This window comes from Planococcus citri, chromosome 3 (assembly GCF_950023065.1).
Source record: "Planococcus citri chromosome 3, ihPlaCitr1.1, whole genome shotgun sequence".
Taxonomy (NCBI): Eukaryota; Metazoa; Arthropoda; class Insecta; order Hemiptera; family Pseudococcidae; genus Planococcus; species Planococcus citri.
The window spans coordinates 52,565,836-52,583,324 of record NC_088679.1 but is presented as its reverse complement, the minus strand read 5'-3'; the positions used below and the strand labels follow the sequence as shown (position 1 = coordinate 52,583,324).

General features: G+C 35.0%; 4 protein-coding genes and 1 long non-coding RNA gene across 8 annotated transcripts; 2 read left to right on the top strand and 3 right to left on the bottom strand.

Moving 5' to 3' along the window:
• The first annotated feature begins 80 nt into the window (after nucleotides 1-80).
• LOC135840310 (uncharacterized) lies at nucleotides 81-826 on the top strand. The gene is made up of 2 exons (XR_010557722.1): nucleotides 81-405; nucleotides 585-826. It is a non-coding gene; the product is annotated as an uncharacterized LOC135840310 (long non-coding RNA).
• Nucleotides 827-2,289: 1,463 nt separating this feature from the next.
• On the bottom strand, nucleotides 2,290-4,654 carry LOC135840305 (mediator of RNA polymerase II transcription subunit 27-like). The gene is made up of 8 exons (XM_065356758.1): nucleotides 4,371-4,654; nucleotides 4,099-4,299; nucleotides 3,875-4,019; nucleotides 3,685-3,812; nucleotides 3,508-3,601; nucleotides 3,185-3,424; nucleotides 2,947-3,095; nucleotides 2,290-2,844 (listed from the first exon to the last, which is right to left on the bottom strand). The coding sequence occupies exons 2-7, from the start codon at nucleotides 4,269-4,271 to the stop codon at nucleotides 2,961-2,963; spliced, it is 915 nt and encodes a 304-aa protein (XP_065212830.1). The 5' UTR covers nucleotides 4,272-4,299; nucleotides 4,371-4,654; the 3' UTR covers nucleotides 2,290-2,844; nucleotides 2,947-2,960.
• A 312-nt stretch (nucleotides 4,655-4,966) lies between these two features.
• LOC135840301 (ATP-dependent RNA helicase vasa-like) lies at nucleotides 4,967-11,070 on the bottom strand. 4 transcript variants are annotated; one of them, XM_065356754.1, is made up of 15 exons: nucleotides 8,874-9,021; nucleotides 8,601-8,647; nucleotides 8,473-8,517; nucleotides 8,268-8,388; nucleotides 7,877-8,196; nucleotides 7,756-7,825; nucleotides 7,500-7,688; nucleotides 7,173-7,408; nucleotides 6,879-7,100; nucleotides 6,634-6,810; nucleotides 6,201-6,396; nucleotides 5,924-6,124; nucleotides 5,681-5,853; nucleotides 5,509-5,601; nucleotides 4,967-5,434 (listed from the first exon to the last, which is right to left on the bottom strand). In XM_065356754.1, the coding sequence occupies exons 2-15, from the start codon at nucleotides 8,631-8,633 to the stop codon at nucleotides 5,360-5,362; spliced, it is 2,151 nt and encodes a 716-aa protein (XP_065212826.1). In that variant the 5' UTR covers nucleotides 8,634-8,647; nucleotides 8,874-9,021; the 3' UTR covers nucleotides 4,967-5,359. The 4 variants fall into 4 exon arrangements, with proteins under 4 accessions (XP_065212826.1, XP_065212823.1, XP_065212825.1 ...); XM_065356751.1 differs by lacking the exon at nucleotides 8,874-9,021 and adding an exon at nucleotides 10,930-11,070 and having other exon boundaries at nucleotides 7,756-8,196; XM_065356753.1 differs by lacking the exon at nucleotides 8,874-9,021 and adding an exon at nucleotides 10,926-11,066 and having other exon boundaries at nucleotides 7,756-8,196.
• Nucleotides 10,007-12,103, top strand: LOC135840307 (sugar transporter SWEET1-like). The gene is made up of 6 exons (XM_065356760.1): nucleotides 10,007-10,376; nucleotides 11,006-11,083; nucleotides 11,183-11,306; nucleotides 11,506-11,661; nucleotides 11,726-11,845; nucleotides 11,929-12,103. The coding sequence occupies exons 1-6, from the start codon at nucleotides 10,300-10,302 to the stop codon at nucleotides 12,025-12,027; spliced, it is 654 nt and encodes a 217-aa protein (XP_065212832.1). The 5' UTR covers nucleotides 10,007-10,299; the 3' UTR covers nucleotides 12,028-12,103.
• Nucleotides 12,104-12,757: 654 nt separating this feature from the next.
• Nucleotides 12,758-16,036, bottom strand: LOC135840302 (E3 ubiquitin-protein ligase Topors-like). The gene is made up of 6 exons (XM_065356755.1): nucleotides 15,713-16,036; nucleotides 15,438-15,629; nucleotides 15,127-15,362; nucleotides 14,826-15,053; nucleotides 14,413-14,749; nucleotides 12,758-14,328 (listed from the first exon to the last, which is right to left on the bottom strand). The coding sequence occupies exons 2-6, from the start codon at nucleotides 15,621-15,623 to the stop codon at nucleotides 13,231-13,233; spliced, it is 2,085 nt and encodes a 694-aa protein (XP_065212827.1). The 5' UTR covers nucleotides 15,624-15,629; nucleotides 15,713-16,036; the 3' UTR covers nucleotides 12,758-13,230.
• Between the last annotated feature and the right edge of the window lie 1,453 nt (nucleotides 16,037-17,489).

Sequence of the window (17,489 nt, the reverse complement as noted above, 5' to 3'; positions counted from 1 at the left end):
GCATTACATACCAAATGTATTCGTAGCTACATCTTACTATACATAGGCTATGTCTATATGACATTCTTACCAAATACATTTCAAAGTTTAAAGCAAAAGAAAGTACTTATGTTCCTCAATGCAACATTTTCAATTCTGTCTTGTGTTACTGTCATGATTCTTACTTTCTCAATTATTTACTTTTGATTGAAAGATTGCGATACATCGTAGGTCATGAATATTGAAAATTGGAAAACATTTGCATTTGACTATTGAGACTGACGTGAGAGGAGGCATACCTAGGTACTTCGAAGTACTACGGATATAAGTAGTTATGATGATGTTCTTTTGGAAAATTCATCTATCCAGCATTTTATTCCATCAACATCAAATATACTGCTGCGATGCTGCGAATACTTATGCACAGTTAGTACACATTTCTATTTTCCGTTTCATTTTCAGCATCACATTTTGTTACACAGCTACAATGATGTTTTGAAAATCAGAAGGTGAATGATTTTCGTTTTATAGTTTATGAACTCGATAAACTCCATATTTTAAACATTAAGCACCATTATTCTGTTTCAAACTTTTATTTATTCTAGGTATAATTTATTCACACAAACATCATTCAACATTGTTCTCGGAAAATTGGCGTTTCTAGATGATAATATTTCAAAAGATTGTTGATGAAAATGATTACTGCGAAAAGAACGAATTTGCACGTCACTTCCGTGCATGTGCAGCCTAACGGGGTAGGGTTTGCTAATATGCGATAAACACCGGACTTGTGAAATAAAATGAAAATAATTGCTCATTTCTCTAATAAAAGCTGAATAAGTTTAAACTTTTCTGAAATGAAAATGAATAGTGAACAGTATGAAACATAATTATTAATATGGAGTATTTTTTTGTATTTGTATATTTGTAGCTATGTCTTACTATACTCATACTAGTCATACTCATACGTCTATACAGCATTCTTACCGAATACCAAAGTACTTTGAAATTCAAAACAAGTTCATACATATGTTTGTGTTCCTCAATGGTCAATGCAAACATTTTTAATTTCATCTTCTGTCTTCTGTTACTGTCATGATTCTTACTTTCTCAATTATTTATCTATTTTATGTTTGTAACATTGCGATACTTACGTAGACATCATAAATTGATAATAGACCCGTTCGCGTACGAGTGTTGTGTGAATATAGTGGGTGTCTAAGCATTGTTTTTCTATGTAAAACAGGGATGCGATGATACCGTATCGATACGGTATCGATAATTCTGAAAATATCATGATACGTATCGATAAATATCATGATACTTTTGTTTGTTTATTTAGCTTAAAAAGTTGGCTGAAATGCCAAAACTTTCACAGATAAAAAAAAGCCAAAAACAAACAAAATTCAAAAGCTCTGTATCAAGTTTGGATCGATACGTATCGATACACTACTGATCTGATACGTATCGATAAATATCATGATATATCGGGTATCATCGCATCCCTGATGTAAAAGTTGTCCCGGTGAACCCGGTGAACCTTCACACAACGAAAGAAAAAACGCTTCGACTACGAAATATTAGTTAAATTCACGCTGTACCCGTACGCTTATTAAAACCGAATATCTCACCATGAACCGGTCTATTGAAAACGTTTGCATTGAGAGGAGTAGTACTTCGGATATAGTTACGGATATTGATATAAATACAACAAAATACTCAATAATACTTTGTGCATTCTTTTCTCCTTGTTTGATTCAAGTTACTGTAATCCATGCATTACATATATCATATTATATGCATGGATTACAGCTCTTACACAAACAAAGCAAACACTTCAAAAATCAGTGAGAAAAGCAACGAAATTTCAATAATTTTCTAAAAAAAAAAAAACCATGATCACAATATGATCAATTTATTTAAATAATTGTTTTCTTCATTGAAACATGTATTTACATTAGAAATTTTCTTCCTCGATCCTCGAATGTTGTTGAATTTGAAGAAAAATCGAGTCAAAGTTGTTGATAAGAATGTTCTTTGAAAAAGAACGAATTTGAACAAGGTTTCAAGAAATGTGCAGCCTAACGGGGTAGGGTTTGCTAATATGCCCTTCCCCTACCCGATTGTACACCGACGAAAAAATAAAAATAAAATCACAAGATCAATCATCGATCATTGATCATTGATCACACTGATCACAGAACGTTTGAGAAAATAGAAAAAAAATCTTCGATCGATTTCTTAGTTTTTATAGCAAATTCCTTCTATATAGAAAAGCTTTATAATTAATTTAATGAAACAAAACATCAATTCACATGCTACAACCTGAATTTTATTCGTAATATTCTAGGAACTTGAGATAGGAAAAATTTAATTCATCAAAATACAAAGACAATCATTTCTCCATTAGGCATGAAAGCATGATAATTCAAAATCAATATCAACAGAGAACTTACTTGAATTATAACTTTCAAATCACCGGTGCCCTGCTGCACAGCAGAATGAATATATAATGATTAGAATAAGCACAATATGATTATTACAAAATGAAAAAATACAAAAATAATACTTCTTAAAATTAGCACGAAAAATAATGTGCTTAGATTCCCTGATTAGTCTGAAAGTCATGCAGTAGGCGAACTTACAACTATCAATGTGAACACAACCTATTTGATAAAACTGAAGCACTTTTTTGAAAAATAGGCAAATATAAGTAGAGCAATATGATCTCAATTAACTTCAACCCAGTCAAATCTTTGTCTAATTAATAATTAAATAATTATCCTTTTGAATGTTTGACATCACAATATTTGTGTATTTCTACAGCTACACTTCAAATTTTTGATCATCCTTTCGTGCACTGATCTGAAAAAAAATTTAAAACATGAGAAAAATGAGCATCGAAGATGTGCTTTCAGTACTTTGAACAATTACGTTACGAGTATATTTCAATATATCTCTACTCACCAAAAAGAAATCAGTCAAGGTTTACACTCAAAATGATAAGGATCGCAATTTTTGAAATCTCTCCACGTAGGAGGATAACAATCGTACGAATGCTTACCGCACTGCTTACAAACATTGGTAAAAAGAGACGAATAACTATGCAACCATGTCTACAAACATAAAACGAATTTTCTAATTATTCCAAACACAGTATACTTTCAAAAAAAAAAATAGGTACTAAAAATTAATCGCAGCTTACCAAAAAAGATTTGGTAGCTAATTCATGCACGTTTGGCATAGCAATAGGCATCGCGAAATCGGCAAAATGGAGCGTCGCTGCTTGAGCATGATCACTTATTCGACGAAATACATGATACCTTGATTCAGACATTAAATCAGCCGGTGAATTGCAAGATTCGGTGTATCCTCTAACCACAACCCATTCGATAACGAATCCTTTTAACGCCACAGTTGCTTGAAGTATTCTACCCAAAGTAACCTATTCCAAAAAAATAACTCGTCCATTAATCCGAACAGCCACAATTATAGGTATAGTTCAACGGACAAAAAAACTATATTCACTTGAACGACGGTACTTGTGGTGAAAGCTCTGCAAATTTGAATATTCATATCTTTAAACATACGATCCATACTGGCGATAAATGCTTCCATAGTTCTGTAACATGGAAACTTCCGGTAAACAAACGTATATTTTTTCGAGTGAATATCTAGGAGAAAATCACCAAAAACCGAACTTACTGAGGACTAATATTGTGCGAAGCAGTTTGCGGTCTTTTTCGTTTATTATTATTAGAAGTAAATATGATGGATTTCTTCAATGAATTAGCGTTTAATATAGAATGGGCAAAAGCACTGTATTTATGTACCTATCAGAACAAATCATCAGATTGAAATATAAAATAATCCTTCGTATTTTCGAGTCATTTACCTTATCGCTCCATTTATGACTCCGGACCAAAGGACTGTATAAATTCTGTTTATCTGTGCTGTTTTCTTGGGCAAAATAACTACTATTCGATAGCATTAGGCTTCCAGGCGGTATTTTGATGTTATTAACCGTTTGTTCCAATTCCCTGCATCATCGCAAAATCACCGGTACCATGTAAAGTTTGGAATTCCTCGATAAATCAAATAAAATCGGGTTGCTTTTACCTATAACGATGATTAATAGCACTGAGCATGCTTTGGATTTCGGAGATGAACTCTCGTCCTTCTTCACCATGTTCTTCTTTGACACCGGCGCTCAAAGTAGAAAATAAATTGCCTACTTCGAGACGTAACACTTTGACGGCTGATAGAGCCATACACATCGGATTTGACTCCATTTTTCAAAACACTACGTGCTTTTAGAATCTGTACATTCAATGAGAAGGTGTAAGTAAAAAAAATTGAAACTTGAATTACAAAAATTAGCGATTACTTACACGGAAACAAAAAGTATCAAGCGATACAAGTCGAACTTGGAACACGAATCAAAATCAAAGCACTACGATGGACCCTGTGAAATGAAACACAGGGGTCTGATGAAGAGCAAATGACTGATCTGGTTTCTTCCATCAGAACAGAAAGATTGATGATTTTAATTTCAAACTAATTACAACTTTCACGATCCATAATTCAAATAAAATCCATCATCAAAACCAGGCCGAAACGCCGAATTTGAACTTCCTTTTCAGTTTTTTGACAGTTATCAAAGACAAAAACCAAAACAAACATCTTGGAAAAATCAGTGTTGACCATCAGCCCTCGCAAAAACTTATGCTATGCAGTTTCCATTTCATCTTGAGTAACGATAAAAGTAATTAAGTAAAGAGCTTTCATCTTGAGCTGCTCAGCGAAACTTGTTTCATTCTCAATCATTCCACTGATTAAATTTCATGTATTTCTGATCAAATTAAAATAAATTCAACGATCTTGTATGGCTAACTACTACGATACGATGAAAAATATATGGAATTACACCAAACGATACCGGCCACCAATTATACCCAATGACCATCGTCAGAAATAAAAAGCACAGTTCTTTATAAATTTTATATCAAAATAATCATTTAACAAAATATATTCTAAATATAAACGAAACGATCAAAACATTTAACAAAAATTCATGCCACAATCTACTCGTAATATTGTACTCTTCCTCTCTTTGTGGCTATAACTTTGTCGTCGTAAAAAATAAGTCTTAACGTTTAGTAAAAATTATCACTTCATCAGGTCCCTTAGCACCGAGAAAGTTCAGCTTCGTATAATTAAGGCACCACTTAAAATAATACGTAAACTTAACGAAAACAAAAAACTAGAAAAAAAAACAGACTTATGAAACAATCTTAAGTTAAATGACTCTACGTAGAGGATATTGTTAATGAATATAAACGTATAAAAGAGAAATTCCTGACGAAACTAATGATTTTTTTTACCAATTTTCTTCCTCCGCACCAGCTTCGATGGCCTGAGGATCGGCACCCGTTTGGAAAGCGCCTTGTTGTTTCTGCAAAGTAACATGACAGAATTAATACAATGAATATTTATGTTCCTAATACATGGAATGGTAATAACACTTACACTACGGTAATCGTGGGCACCGAATTCGTTTTGGCTATAACCGCTAGCTCCGGTCGCGTCGTTCTTCAACCAGTCTGGTATGGGTTGACCAGCCTAAAAATCGAAATCGATAAAATCAATGAACGATTCGTTACTAGACGAAAATAAAATGGAAGACTAGAAAGATTCGTACTTGTTCTAAAATAGTAACCAAGGAGCTGGCTAATTGGCTATCGCCGGAAGAATCGTAGAACGACGTAGCTTTTCCTTTATTACCCAAACGACCCGTTCGGCCAATACGATGAACATATTCGTCAATTTCTTTGGGTAGATCAAAATTGACAACGTGTTTTACTCCCTTAATATCTGTAACAAAAAATGCACACGAGTTAGAATCAATCTCCATTTAGAATTTATTACAGTATGTTCAGCTAACCTAAGCCACGGGCGGCTACAGAAGTAGCAACCAAAATATCTTTAGCTCCAGATTTAAATTCCCTTAACGCAGTTTCTCGCTGTTCTTGGAAACGATCACCGTGTATGCTAGTTGTAGGAAAATCTTGCTCGGATAAGTACGAAGCAGTAAAATCGGCAGTTCTTTTCGTTTCGACAAAGACCAATGTACCCCTGCGGTCACCTAAACAGATGAAAAATCATCGTTAATGTAACTTTCACTCACGAATGAACATATTTACACAAAAATATCAACTTACGTTCGTTCTTCAACAATTCGAGTAATTTTTTTTGTTTTTCTCTACGTTCGGCTTGAATGAAAGTCTGCTCGACGTCTTTACAAGCGCCACCGACAATACCGACAGCTAAAAATACGTAATCGGTCAAGTACGTGTACGCCATTTTTTGAATTTCTTGAGAGAAAGTTGCCGAAAACATCAAAGTTTGCCGTTGATCCTAAAAATCAAAAAATAGAAATATGCGGCATTAGCACGTGAAATTCTTCACTGAAAATGATTCACTTTGAATCGAAATCATCTGAATTCAACAGTGCCTAATAGTTCACAATACATAGCAATTTATGTACAAGAATTTACGGTCTTCTCTCAACCAGTTTGCCATTCGGCGAAATTACGTAACTACAAACCACAAAATAATCTGAAACACTATTTTGAATAAACAATCAATACGTACTCTGGAGGAAATAGAATCGTGATTGAAAAATTTTTCGATTTCCGATCTGAAACCCATGTCGAGCATACGATCGGCTTCATCCAACACAAAGAAACGAAGATTTGATAAACTAATGAAGCTTCTGTTCAGGAAATCACCCAGTCTTCCTGGAGTAGCGACTAGAAGATCACATCCTTCCTAAGAATTGTATTCAAAGTTAGCAATTTTTCAAATAAAACGAGTAATCAACAGCAAGAAATACGTACCAAGATTCTTTTCGACTGAAACGATACAGCGGTACCGCCATAAATCTGGGCTACTTTGAGGTAAGAACCTCTGGCGAATTTCTTAGCCTCCATATAAATTTGAGTGGTTAATTCACGGGTTGGACTCAATATCAGTGCTCTCGGTGAGCAAGAGGCTCCACCGACACAGGAACTTTGAGAATCTTGAAGAAGATGATCGATGATGGGTAACAAGAAAGCGGCCTAAAAAAAAGTTCAAGATGAAGTACGCGACTCGAAAGGAATACTGTACCTAGTAATATAAACGATACTCACGGTTTTGCCGGAGCCAGTCTGAGCAGTGGCCATTAAATCGCGTTTTTGAAGAACAATCGGAATAGCGTGTTTTTGTACTGGAGTAGGATTCGAGTACTTGAAGTATTTCAAATTATCCAAAATCAACGAGCGAAGACCGGATTGCTCAAATGATTGAATTGGATTAGGTGCATTTTCACCAGATACGTTGACTTTGATGTTATCGTAATCTTTGAAATTTATTCCAACACCAATACCTGAGAAGAAAACGACATGAATTGTATTGCTTACAAAATCGCCAACACATCAAACTGATGATGTAGGGTTCAACAAAGTTCAAAACACTACCTTGGCCTTCAATATCCTCATCTGTTATATCTTTAGGAACGTAGATGGGCGGTCGTTTTTCACCTTCATTTTCGCCATCGTTCGAATCAAATCCGCCACCACCATTGTCGTTATCTCTATCTCTGCCCCGGCCACCGTCACGATCCCTTCCACCACGTCCACCCCGTCCTCCTCCGTCACGATTATTATCTGAAAAAGAACACAAGTTAGGATGAAGAGAATCTATAACTAATACAGCAAATCGATAAGCACTTACTCGACCAGCCGCCGCCGTTGTCATCATTGTCTCTTGAGCGGCCACCGCCACCTCCCCATCCACCACCACCGTTATCGTCATTGTCTCTTGAGCGGCCGCCGCCGCCTCCCCATCCGCCACCACCGTTGTCGTCATTATCTCTTGAGCGGCCACCACCGCCGCCTCCCCAACCACCACCACCACCACCGTTATCGTCATCTCTTCTACGGTTGCGGTATCCGCCACCTCCTCCGTTATCATCATCCCTGGAGCGGCCACCGCCGCCAAAACGGCCTCCACCGCCAACACGACGTTCACCATCATTGTCCGACGAACCCCAGTTGTCGTTTCTTGAACCACCACCGCCGCCAGAATTTCCCCAACTATCATCTCCGTTACGATCTCGATTTCCACGGTAACCACCGCCGCCGCCTCCTCTATCGTCGTCGAAGCGGCCGCCACCTGCAAAGGCAAAAATTTCACATTTGGCACAACGCAACAAGTAAACAACGACAAAGATAAAATTAACTCACCTCGACCACCACGGCCTCCTCGGCCACCGCGTCCGCCACGACCACTGCGAAAGTCTGATCCGTTGTCAACACCTTGTGGCTGGAAACCACGGCCTTTACCGAACGATTTTCCACCACCTACCTATTTAAAACGAACACGAGAATCATGAAAATATCTGCGTCAAGATTGAAATTATGTTTATAGAATGAACCATCAGTTCCTTACATCTCCAGACGAAGAGAAATCATTTCCACCGGCATCGTTACCTCCCTACAAAAAACACAATGAACCGTTCAAATAAAAATATTTCCAACGATGACGCGTGTTACAGCACAATGACAAGATATACTTACGGAAGGGCCATATTGATCCCAATCATCGGCCATTTTGCGAAACTATTCTGAAAATTTCGTACAAATTATATTTAGACAAGTTAGACAAGCAGTTTCGTTCCTTCATACATATTTAAACTTGAATAACATGATGGTGGAAAGGGTTAGCGTTACCCACGCTATCCGGCTTTTGAATTCAACATAACTCTAACACTCAATTCGTAATCTTTTGATTCCCTAGGTAGTTGTTTCTAATTGAAATAAGTCATCTGAGTAGTGCATATTGATACTTACATTGGATGGAACAATAATTAATAAATTATAAGGCCGAAAACGCCATTAGATTAAACAGATTAAACTTCACAATAGTGCCGAAACAGAAAAGAAAAGACCGCAAACGCAACGCTGTTCGGATTGGAAACAGGCACCTTGAAGAATTTTGAATTCGAGGAAGTAGTGTTACCACCCCTTTGAAGAAAAATAATTTGGTCAAAAAAATCTGAATTCTTCAAGTCAGTAATCAACGTTCCTTTGCTTGGGAGTATTTTTAATTGAAGCGATCGAATCAATTGAGCATAAACTTTTTAAAAAATGGTATAATTATTTTTTGAACGATAAAAAATGGATAATTCAGAAACAAAAACGAGATGTCAATGAATGATAAAACGATTCACTATAAATTTTTGGAAGTGTACTATAGCAAAACTGATTCAAATCAGATCAACCAATCAGATTCTTGTTTCGTTCAACGACAAATACACAAAAAACAACGGGACTTTTTTATTTTTTTTTCGCAGACATTTTTCTTCATTTTGATTCTTCATTCTACTTTTAATTTTGAAAAAAAAAACTATTCTATTGAGTATTCACCATTCGGTAGCAAAATTTTGGGTTTTATCTCCTTGATATCCAAATTATAATAGAATAAGCAACTTGAAAAATCACATTTCACACAAATCAAACCACATGAAAAACTGAAAAGAAAACCTTGAACTCGAAGCAAAGAATTTGATCATTTTCGGCACAGTCGAAAAATGTAAATGTAATACCCAGAATTGATGAGTACCTTTTTTATCTATCAACTCAAAATTATGTATTTTAGGCAATTATAAACACTATTTAAATTTCGAGCTGATATACTTGCTTCGGTTCATTTAACATAGGTACCTATTTCTCTGATCGTGCGACCGGCTCGGAATACGCATGTTAATTATTAGCATTTCATAATTCCTCTAATTTACACAATTGTTCCCCCCAATTCGAGCGATATGCATCATATCGTATGATGACGAAAATTCCAATATGTAGTATCTAGAGTACGTTAAATAAAGCCAATAAAGCCGAGAATCGTAAATATTAAGTAAAAAATAATACTCAACGGTTCGATTACACAGAACCGCTTGGCAATTAATACGTTCACTAAACCATTCTTTTCGATAAAAATAACACGAATTCAAACATACTACAAGAATTATTATCTTATCGTACTTCTCGTGTTTTTTTTCCCAACTCTAAAAACGTACATTATTTATGAATATAAGCGTATGATAATGAGTAGGTACCATCAGCCGATATATTCAAAGCTTACATAATAAACTTGAATAGCAATAGACCAAGTAACCCAAACTAAATCACAACGTTCGTAGTCATGAAATAGTAAAAATCAAGTCGTACCTAGTTGACTCGTTTTTATAATTCATAATTTTGTTAATTTGTTAAAATGGTTCTCGAAAAGTACAGCGATATTTTATCGTTTATTGCTTCATCAGCAACAATACCACTTCTGCTATCGCCGATGTAAGTATTGAAATATGATTTTTAATAATTGAATATTTCATTTTTGTGATAAAATGCAAGTATAGATTGTAATTCGATAGTTTCAAATTCGTAACGAGTATCGCGTTTGGCGTCCATGAATCTTGATTTTTGTCAAGGTTTTCTCAACAGCTGTTTTAAAACTATGTAGGCCCACAGGCCGCAGGTGGTTTGGAGCCACTTGGCGGTTCATGCATGATTGCGCAATAAATTGTGTCAACAAAATTCAATTTCTTTCTAACCTGATGTGACTGTTGAATTGCGATTTTTTTCTTAGAAAATATTTAAGTACCAATACCTTACAGTTTACAGATCACCTATAATTATCAACATACGATGCATGGAGATAACATAAATGTATTTTGCGATAAAAAGTTCTGTCTGAGAGCGATAAATTTCAACTTGATAAATTTATGTGTGTTCACGAGTCTTGACAGAATATCCAACAAGAAGGATAATGAATTTCTTTCTTTTTTATGCTTTTGGGAAAATTACAGCTGAAAATCTGTTGGAATATATGTACATACTTACCTACCTATTTGTTCTATTATTGCTAGTGTATCGTTGATGTTGAAATTCTGATTGATTAATCTTTCTGTAATTAAATACAGATTATTATGCAGAGAATTCGTTAAAAAAGGCTCATCAGATCACATAAAACCAATCGTTTTTGTCGGTGGATTAACAAGGTATCTGAAAAAAATACAAAAATTGAAACTTTAATAAATCATCCAACCATGTACCTATACAGAGGTTTACCTATATAAAATCGAATTATTTTCTTTCAGATCAATTTTATTTTTACAATTTGGAATCACGACAAATTTGCGACCACTTATAATCATTCATTCATTAGGAGCAGTCCTGTATACAATTTATTTAATTTTATACTATAATTATTGCCAGAATAAAGTACGTATATTGATTATTATTTATCTATCGATTACCTAAATGCAAACAAAAGCTTCCTCAAAACAGTAAATTAGCTCATAAATAAATTATGTACGAAATTTTCCTATTTAAATACTAATAGGTATACGATGTATTATAGCTAATTAGGTAGCTATTGATTGTGATTCTCAGCAACTATAACCAAAGCAATTTTTTTCAGAGTAACGTCCAAAGTTTATTTACGAAGGCTACTGCATTTGTATCCGTATTATTAGGGTTTGTGAATTTCCGAACCGAATCATTAATCGCAAAATACTTCGGAGCTATAGTAACTGCTATACACCTATTCTTGATCGCTGTTCCTCTACTGAACTTGGTAAGCGAAAGTTTCACGTCAAATTTTACCATAATTAACGCTAAATTTGTTCTTTCGATTGCAGAAAACCATCATACGAACAAAAAGCACTCATGGTATGCCATTTCCTATCATTTTATGCGGGAATATAGTTACTACTTCGTGGTTATTATACGGAATTAGCGTCGGCAATAGTACGATAATAGTGAGTATTATATTCTCATCAAATTCAATAAATATCAGCAATGTTCCAACGATCTGATGTACCCTGTTTTTTCATTTTTACAGTTCCAAATGGTTATTGGAGCTGTATTAACTGGTATTCAGTTATCGCTTTTTGCCATTTATCCTTCAACGCCACCAAGCGAGAAGAAAAAAGCGAACTGATTTCTGATTCGTTAAATTTATAGGTTCAATTATAGATTGTAAATATAAATATATTGTTCTACGGTTATTTAAATAATATCTCAACCATCGCATAGATTTGAATGAATGATCAATTCCGAACAAATATTTCGATTATTACAAATAAAAATGAGATTTCTATGACCATGCATGAAATATTATCAATGAACTTTAATAAGAAGGAATACTTACTCTCAATTTCATATAGTTATCTAAAATTACTAAGCTAAACTATGGTTCTTGAAAATGAAAATATTCACTGATGTACACTTCCGCGTCGATGTAAGATCCTGGTACGATGAATTCAAACTCAACAATACTTCTTCTATCTTTTACTTTCGAGTTCTTAATGAAAATTATTTAAGGTAAAATGACTTGAACACGAAAAAAAACTCATTAAACGACCAGAAATAATTTGTTAATCATCATCTATGATGGTGCAAAATCCGAAAAGAGCGATACCGAAAACAGACGAACTATCAGGCACGTATCTAATTCCATTACGTAAGAGAAATTCAACTTGAACCAATGAGCATTCAACGAACCCAAATGCTCAACACCGATTGGCTGATGAATGATGATGGATATTCGTTGAATTACGAACGAAGCGATACTCCGATTTGATAACAAAAACGGGTACTACGAACAAATTAATTATACATAATCAAATTAATCATAGCGAGTAGCAAAAAAAAAAAAAAACAAATCAACATCTTTTTGTCCTGATTTACTTACAACAGTTACAACTTGATGATGATATCGCAAAATTTGCAAGCCACATAAATAACCCCACCTGCTACATTGTCAAGATGAGAACAACGTTTAAAACATATTATGTAGGTACAAATTGAATAATAAATTATAAAGTAACTAGAATTATTAGCGTTCTATAACAACGTACGATATAAAATTACCTAATAAAATGTACAATTCGCATCTTAACACGACATACATTACAACGAACTAATGTCGATAAATAAAAATCTACTTCCATGAACAACATAAGCTCAATTATTCGACAATACAGCGTGAATGCTAAGTATACAGTGGAACGAAAAAAGAATCACAGTGACATTTACCAACTTTATACACGGAATAAATAACACGAATTGAAATCTGATAATTTAATCCAAATAGAATACGAACGTGGATGAAAGAATAAAACAGCGAATAAAAACGCACGACTTAATCGGAATCAGAAGAATAGATAACTCTTTTCATATATGTTTGCATAGCGTTAGTGCCATTACAACGGATACCGTAACTAGTGCTAGGTACATTCACATCGACGTAATCACTTCTTTCGACTTTCTTAACAACGCTCCGTAGTTTGGGGCGAATCGGTGAAAAATTATCACTCTCATGCTTGGACGAAGCTGAAACGCCGTTGCTGGCACTTTTCAAAGCAGACGAATTTGAATGCGATTCGACGGTACTTTTAGAACTTTTCTTCGATTTATGAGATTTAGAAATGCGTTTTGATTTATGGGTACTTTCAGAGTCAGTACGTTTCTTGCGTTTAGGTGACTTGTGTTGAGTTTTCTTGCGTTTGCGCGTCTTCTTTTCACTTTTGTCCGAATGTTTTCTAGTTTTCTTCTTTTTTTTGGGATTCGCTTGCCAGTCCGAATCATTATCATCGTCACAATCGAATGAAGAATCGCTCGATGAAAGATAACTTTCGAAGGATGTATGACGAGGCTCCACCTTCTTCGGTTTGGAATTTTTTCGCTTCCGCGATTTTGAATCTTTATCACTTTCGCGGTCAATGATGGAATTATCGGTTGAAATTACAGAATCATTGCTGGGACTCCTTCTTTTAGAATGGCATTTCGCGTAGAACGTTTTCGTACAACAATTCACAGAATTTGTAGTAGCAATACTGAATTTAGAATCATTATTGGACGTTGAAGGCAATAATGAGCTATTATCGTTAGTATCGGTTTTCGGCGGAGGTCGATAACCGGACGTACTAGGAATAGGTGATTTAGGAGTATTACCTACGTCAGCATTCTCGGTATCCGAATCGTCTAAAACAATCGTCTGCAGCGTACTTTTGACTTCGTCAATGATGATACAATCATCGTTTTCTGAATCGCTTATATCGATAACTTGCGGAGACGTCGATACTCCGGAACTGGATGCGGCCGTGGATGGTAAATGCGAACAATTTGAGGTGGATGATAATCTCGAGTTATTCTCTGCGCTATAATTCGACGAGGGTATTCGAGTTAGGTTGATCCATGGCTGCGTTGTTGAATGATTGATGGTTGAACTAGGTATAACCTGAAAACAGAAGAGAGCAACATTCACGTAAAAATCACGGATGTTTACCATTTTATATAATTTAATCACGGGAAATTATATTACCTGAACTTCTTCGCTTTCATCACTACCAACAGTCACGATAAATGCCAACGAAGAACCAGTTCTTTGAGAAATATACACTGTCAGACGATCGTATTCTTCCATATCGTAAGGTGAAATAGCGAAATTATGGAATTCCTTAATAAATTTACGAGTATATAGGCCCAGATGAGGATAAAGAGAGTTATGGAACATGGCACTTTGTATCTCGTAATTTGGTAACCTATGCATGATCAGAGAAAACACTTCGCTCGGATTGAAATGTACTCCAAGTTGCGAAATGACCGCCAATTCGCGATTTACCCATCTACCCAAACGATGCAACTGCCCTTCATTATCCCTGCAACAAGAAACGAATCATTAAGATCATGATTATCTAACACTTTACGCCAGCTAGCTGCGCAGAATCTTCTAACCTGTAAAACTCTGGCGAGCTTATGCGATGCCTTCCATCGTTCGACGGACGAAGTTCCAGATCTTTTAAATATACATTTTTTCTACTTGTAAGATCTGTCGTATGCGATGACGACGTTGAAAAACTTGGATAACTATTTTGAATTTGTAAATTATCAACATACGGCTGAATGACTAAACGAGATGTTCTTTCTCTCGGGACATTGAATGGCCCAGGAATGTAGGTTGTTCTGTTGGAAATGAAATTTTGTAAATAGCATTCTTTACATTATAGTACACAATTAAAATTCTAGGAAAACTTACCTGTACGAAAAAAATCGACGACCAGGAGAAAAGAAATCACGTTGTCGAAGAAGATCACGAAACGGTAAACTGAGACTATTTTGACTCAGCGACTGCGCGAACAAAGAGGACTGGTCAGGACTTGCGAATCTCATAGGAGCAGGAGGTACGTGATATTCGTCATAATCATCCATAGAACGAATATTATGAATAATACTACAAAAGTCTTGTTTACATAGAGGACATTCGGGTTTCACCTGAAATCATATAATCCACATCTCCAGTGATTTTGAAATTTACATATCGTCGAACTCGAAGAGTTAGCAATTTACCTTCGACCAAGCTTTTAAACAGTGAAAGCAAAACATGTGGAAACAGCTATTCGTAAACGATTTATCGGTTAACTGCTCGAGGCAAATCGCGCAGTCATTAACTGGCGATGATGGTCTTTCTTCGGCTTCCACTTCGGCCGGACATGATTTTTTTGGAGACTTCGGCTCCACATCCACGCTCTCCATGTTGATCTGAAATATATTATACCACAATTGAGTACTTTTCAACTATTCAATGGCTATATACTAACGAAAAAATGTGGCTGTATTCTTACTTTTCAATCAATTCTTGTCCCTCTGAGACGAAACTGCGATGCTTTCAAAATTCTCTACACGACACTTTAACAACAGAAGATATAGAACACTATTTTCATGATGATAATTCAACACATATTTAGTTGAAGATGAATTTCACAATTAGTTATAACTGAATGAATTACACTTCTTAAACACGACAATGAATTAATTCAACCCGTACGAAAATAAAAATGTAACACTTCCAGGTTCCAAATACTCCATTTATTATCATTCTGCAAAATGCAAAATAACTTCATTTCATTGTAGGCCGTACAATTCACATTCATCGAACTCGCGACCGAACGAATTGCACAAAAAAGTGAGCAATTTCGTTCTGTTGTGTTCGGTTGACGTTTACGTAAAACTGCGTAAAACTGTGAAATAAATGAAATAATAATCGTTTTGATTTTGAAACCACGTCCACCCACTCACCGTTCCTGCAAATGTCTATTCAATTAATGAACCTTTTGAATTTTCGGCAAATTTTTTGTGATTACTGATTAGTAAATTATACGAAATTACGATGTTGATCAGAGCCGATTACGTTTAAAAAAATATTAGTGTCTAAAATCACTGACTAGTGACTATTATTCGATTTGATTAAATTAAATACAGCAACAGCAACATTTGTAACCAGAAACACTCAATTCGTAATATTTCTGAGATACCTAACACCTAACAGTAATAAAATAGAGAACATAAATTCAGGTAAGTACTAGGTACCTACTGTTTAATATCTGCTCTTTAATTTTGTATATGGCATAAAATATCAATAATTTTTGAAAATAAATGCTTAATATAGGTACGAGGAGGTCAAGGGACCTAAATAAAAATACATCAACAATATGATGTTACAGTTACATAGGTAGCTACTAGCTAGTATGAGAAGTACCTAAGTACTCACGTAGACCGGGTATACTGTTCAAAAACTACTTATTTCATAAATACTAATAAAACCAGTGGGCACTTCGGATGATAAAAAAATTGAAAAACCTCGCGAGATTTGGCAAAGCGTATTTTTGCAAACTTTTGCAGTCATTTCGAAGTATTTCCTAGGAGTCCACGGCATAACGACGCCAGCAAACGCATTCGTCAAGTTGGAATTTCCGCAAGAAATAAATCTACAGCGAAACCTTTGGTAATAAATTATTAAATTTCATTGCTATTCGCCAGTGCATTAAGAAAACTGATTTTTTAAAATATATATAAGATATATTTATACCTACCCATTTAACATTCAACTTACATATGCCTACCTATGTGTGTTTCTGAGTACCTACTCGTACCTACCTACGTAGTAAGTACGTACTGTCGTACTTCATAAGTCTTCAGATTCAGAATTCAGAAGGCATTTATTTATTTGTCAGAATTCTCTTGGAACTGAATCAAGAAGTAGGTATCTAATTTGAAGTGATGCTACTAATGCATTTTTAAATGGTACGTGTGATAAAAGTTTTAAACATGAATGATTTTTTTCTTTTTTATCAATTTGGCTGTAGGTACATTGAATATGTGCAATAATCGTCGTAACTTCAATTTTCAATGAAAACAATGACTTCCCACTATCATTTTGGAAAAAATAACGCATACGTAGTCATTCGTATAGAATTTTAAAAAAAAACAAAAAAAACTGGCTACTGGTCTTATCAGCGACTTTGTAAAATCTTTCGAAAACAAAATTCACTTACTCATAGCTCTTGTCTTTCTTTATCGCTTTTTACGAAAACAATTAATGATGAACTCCTAACATCATTT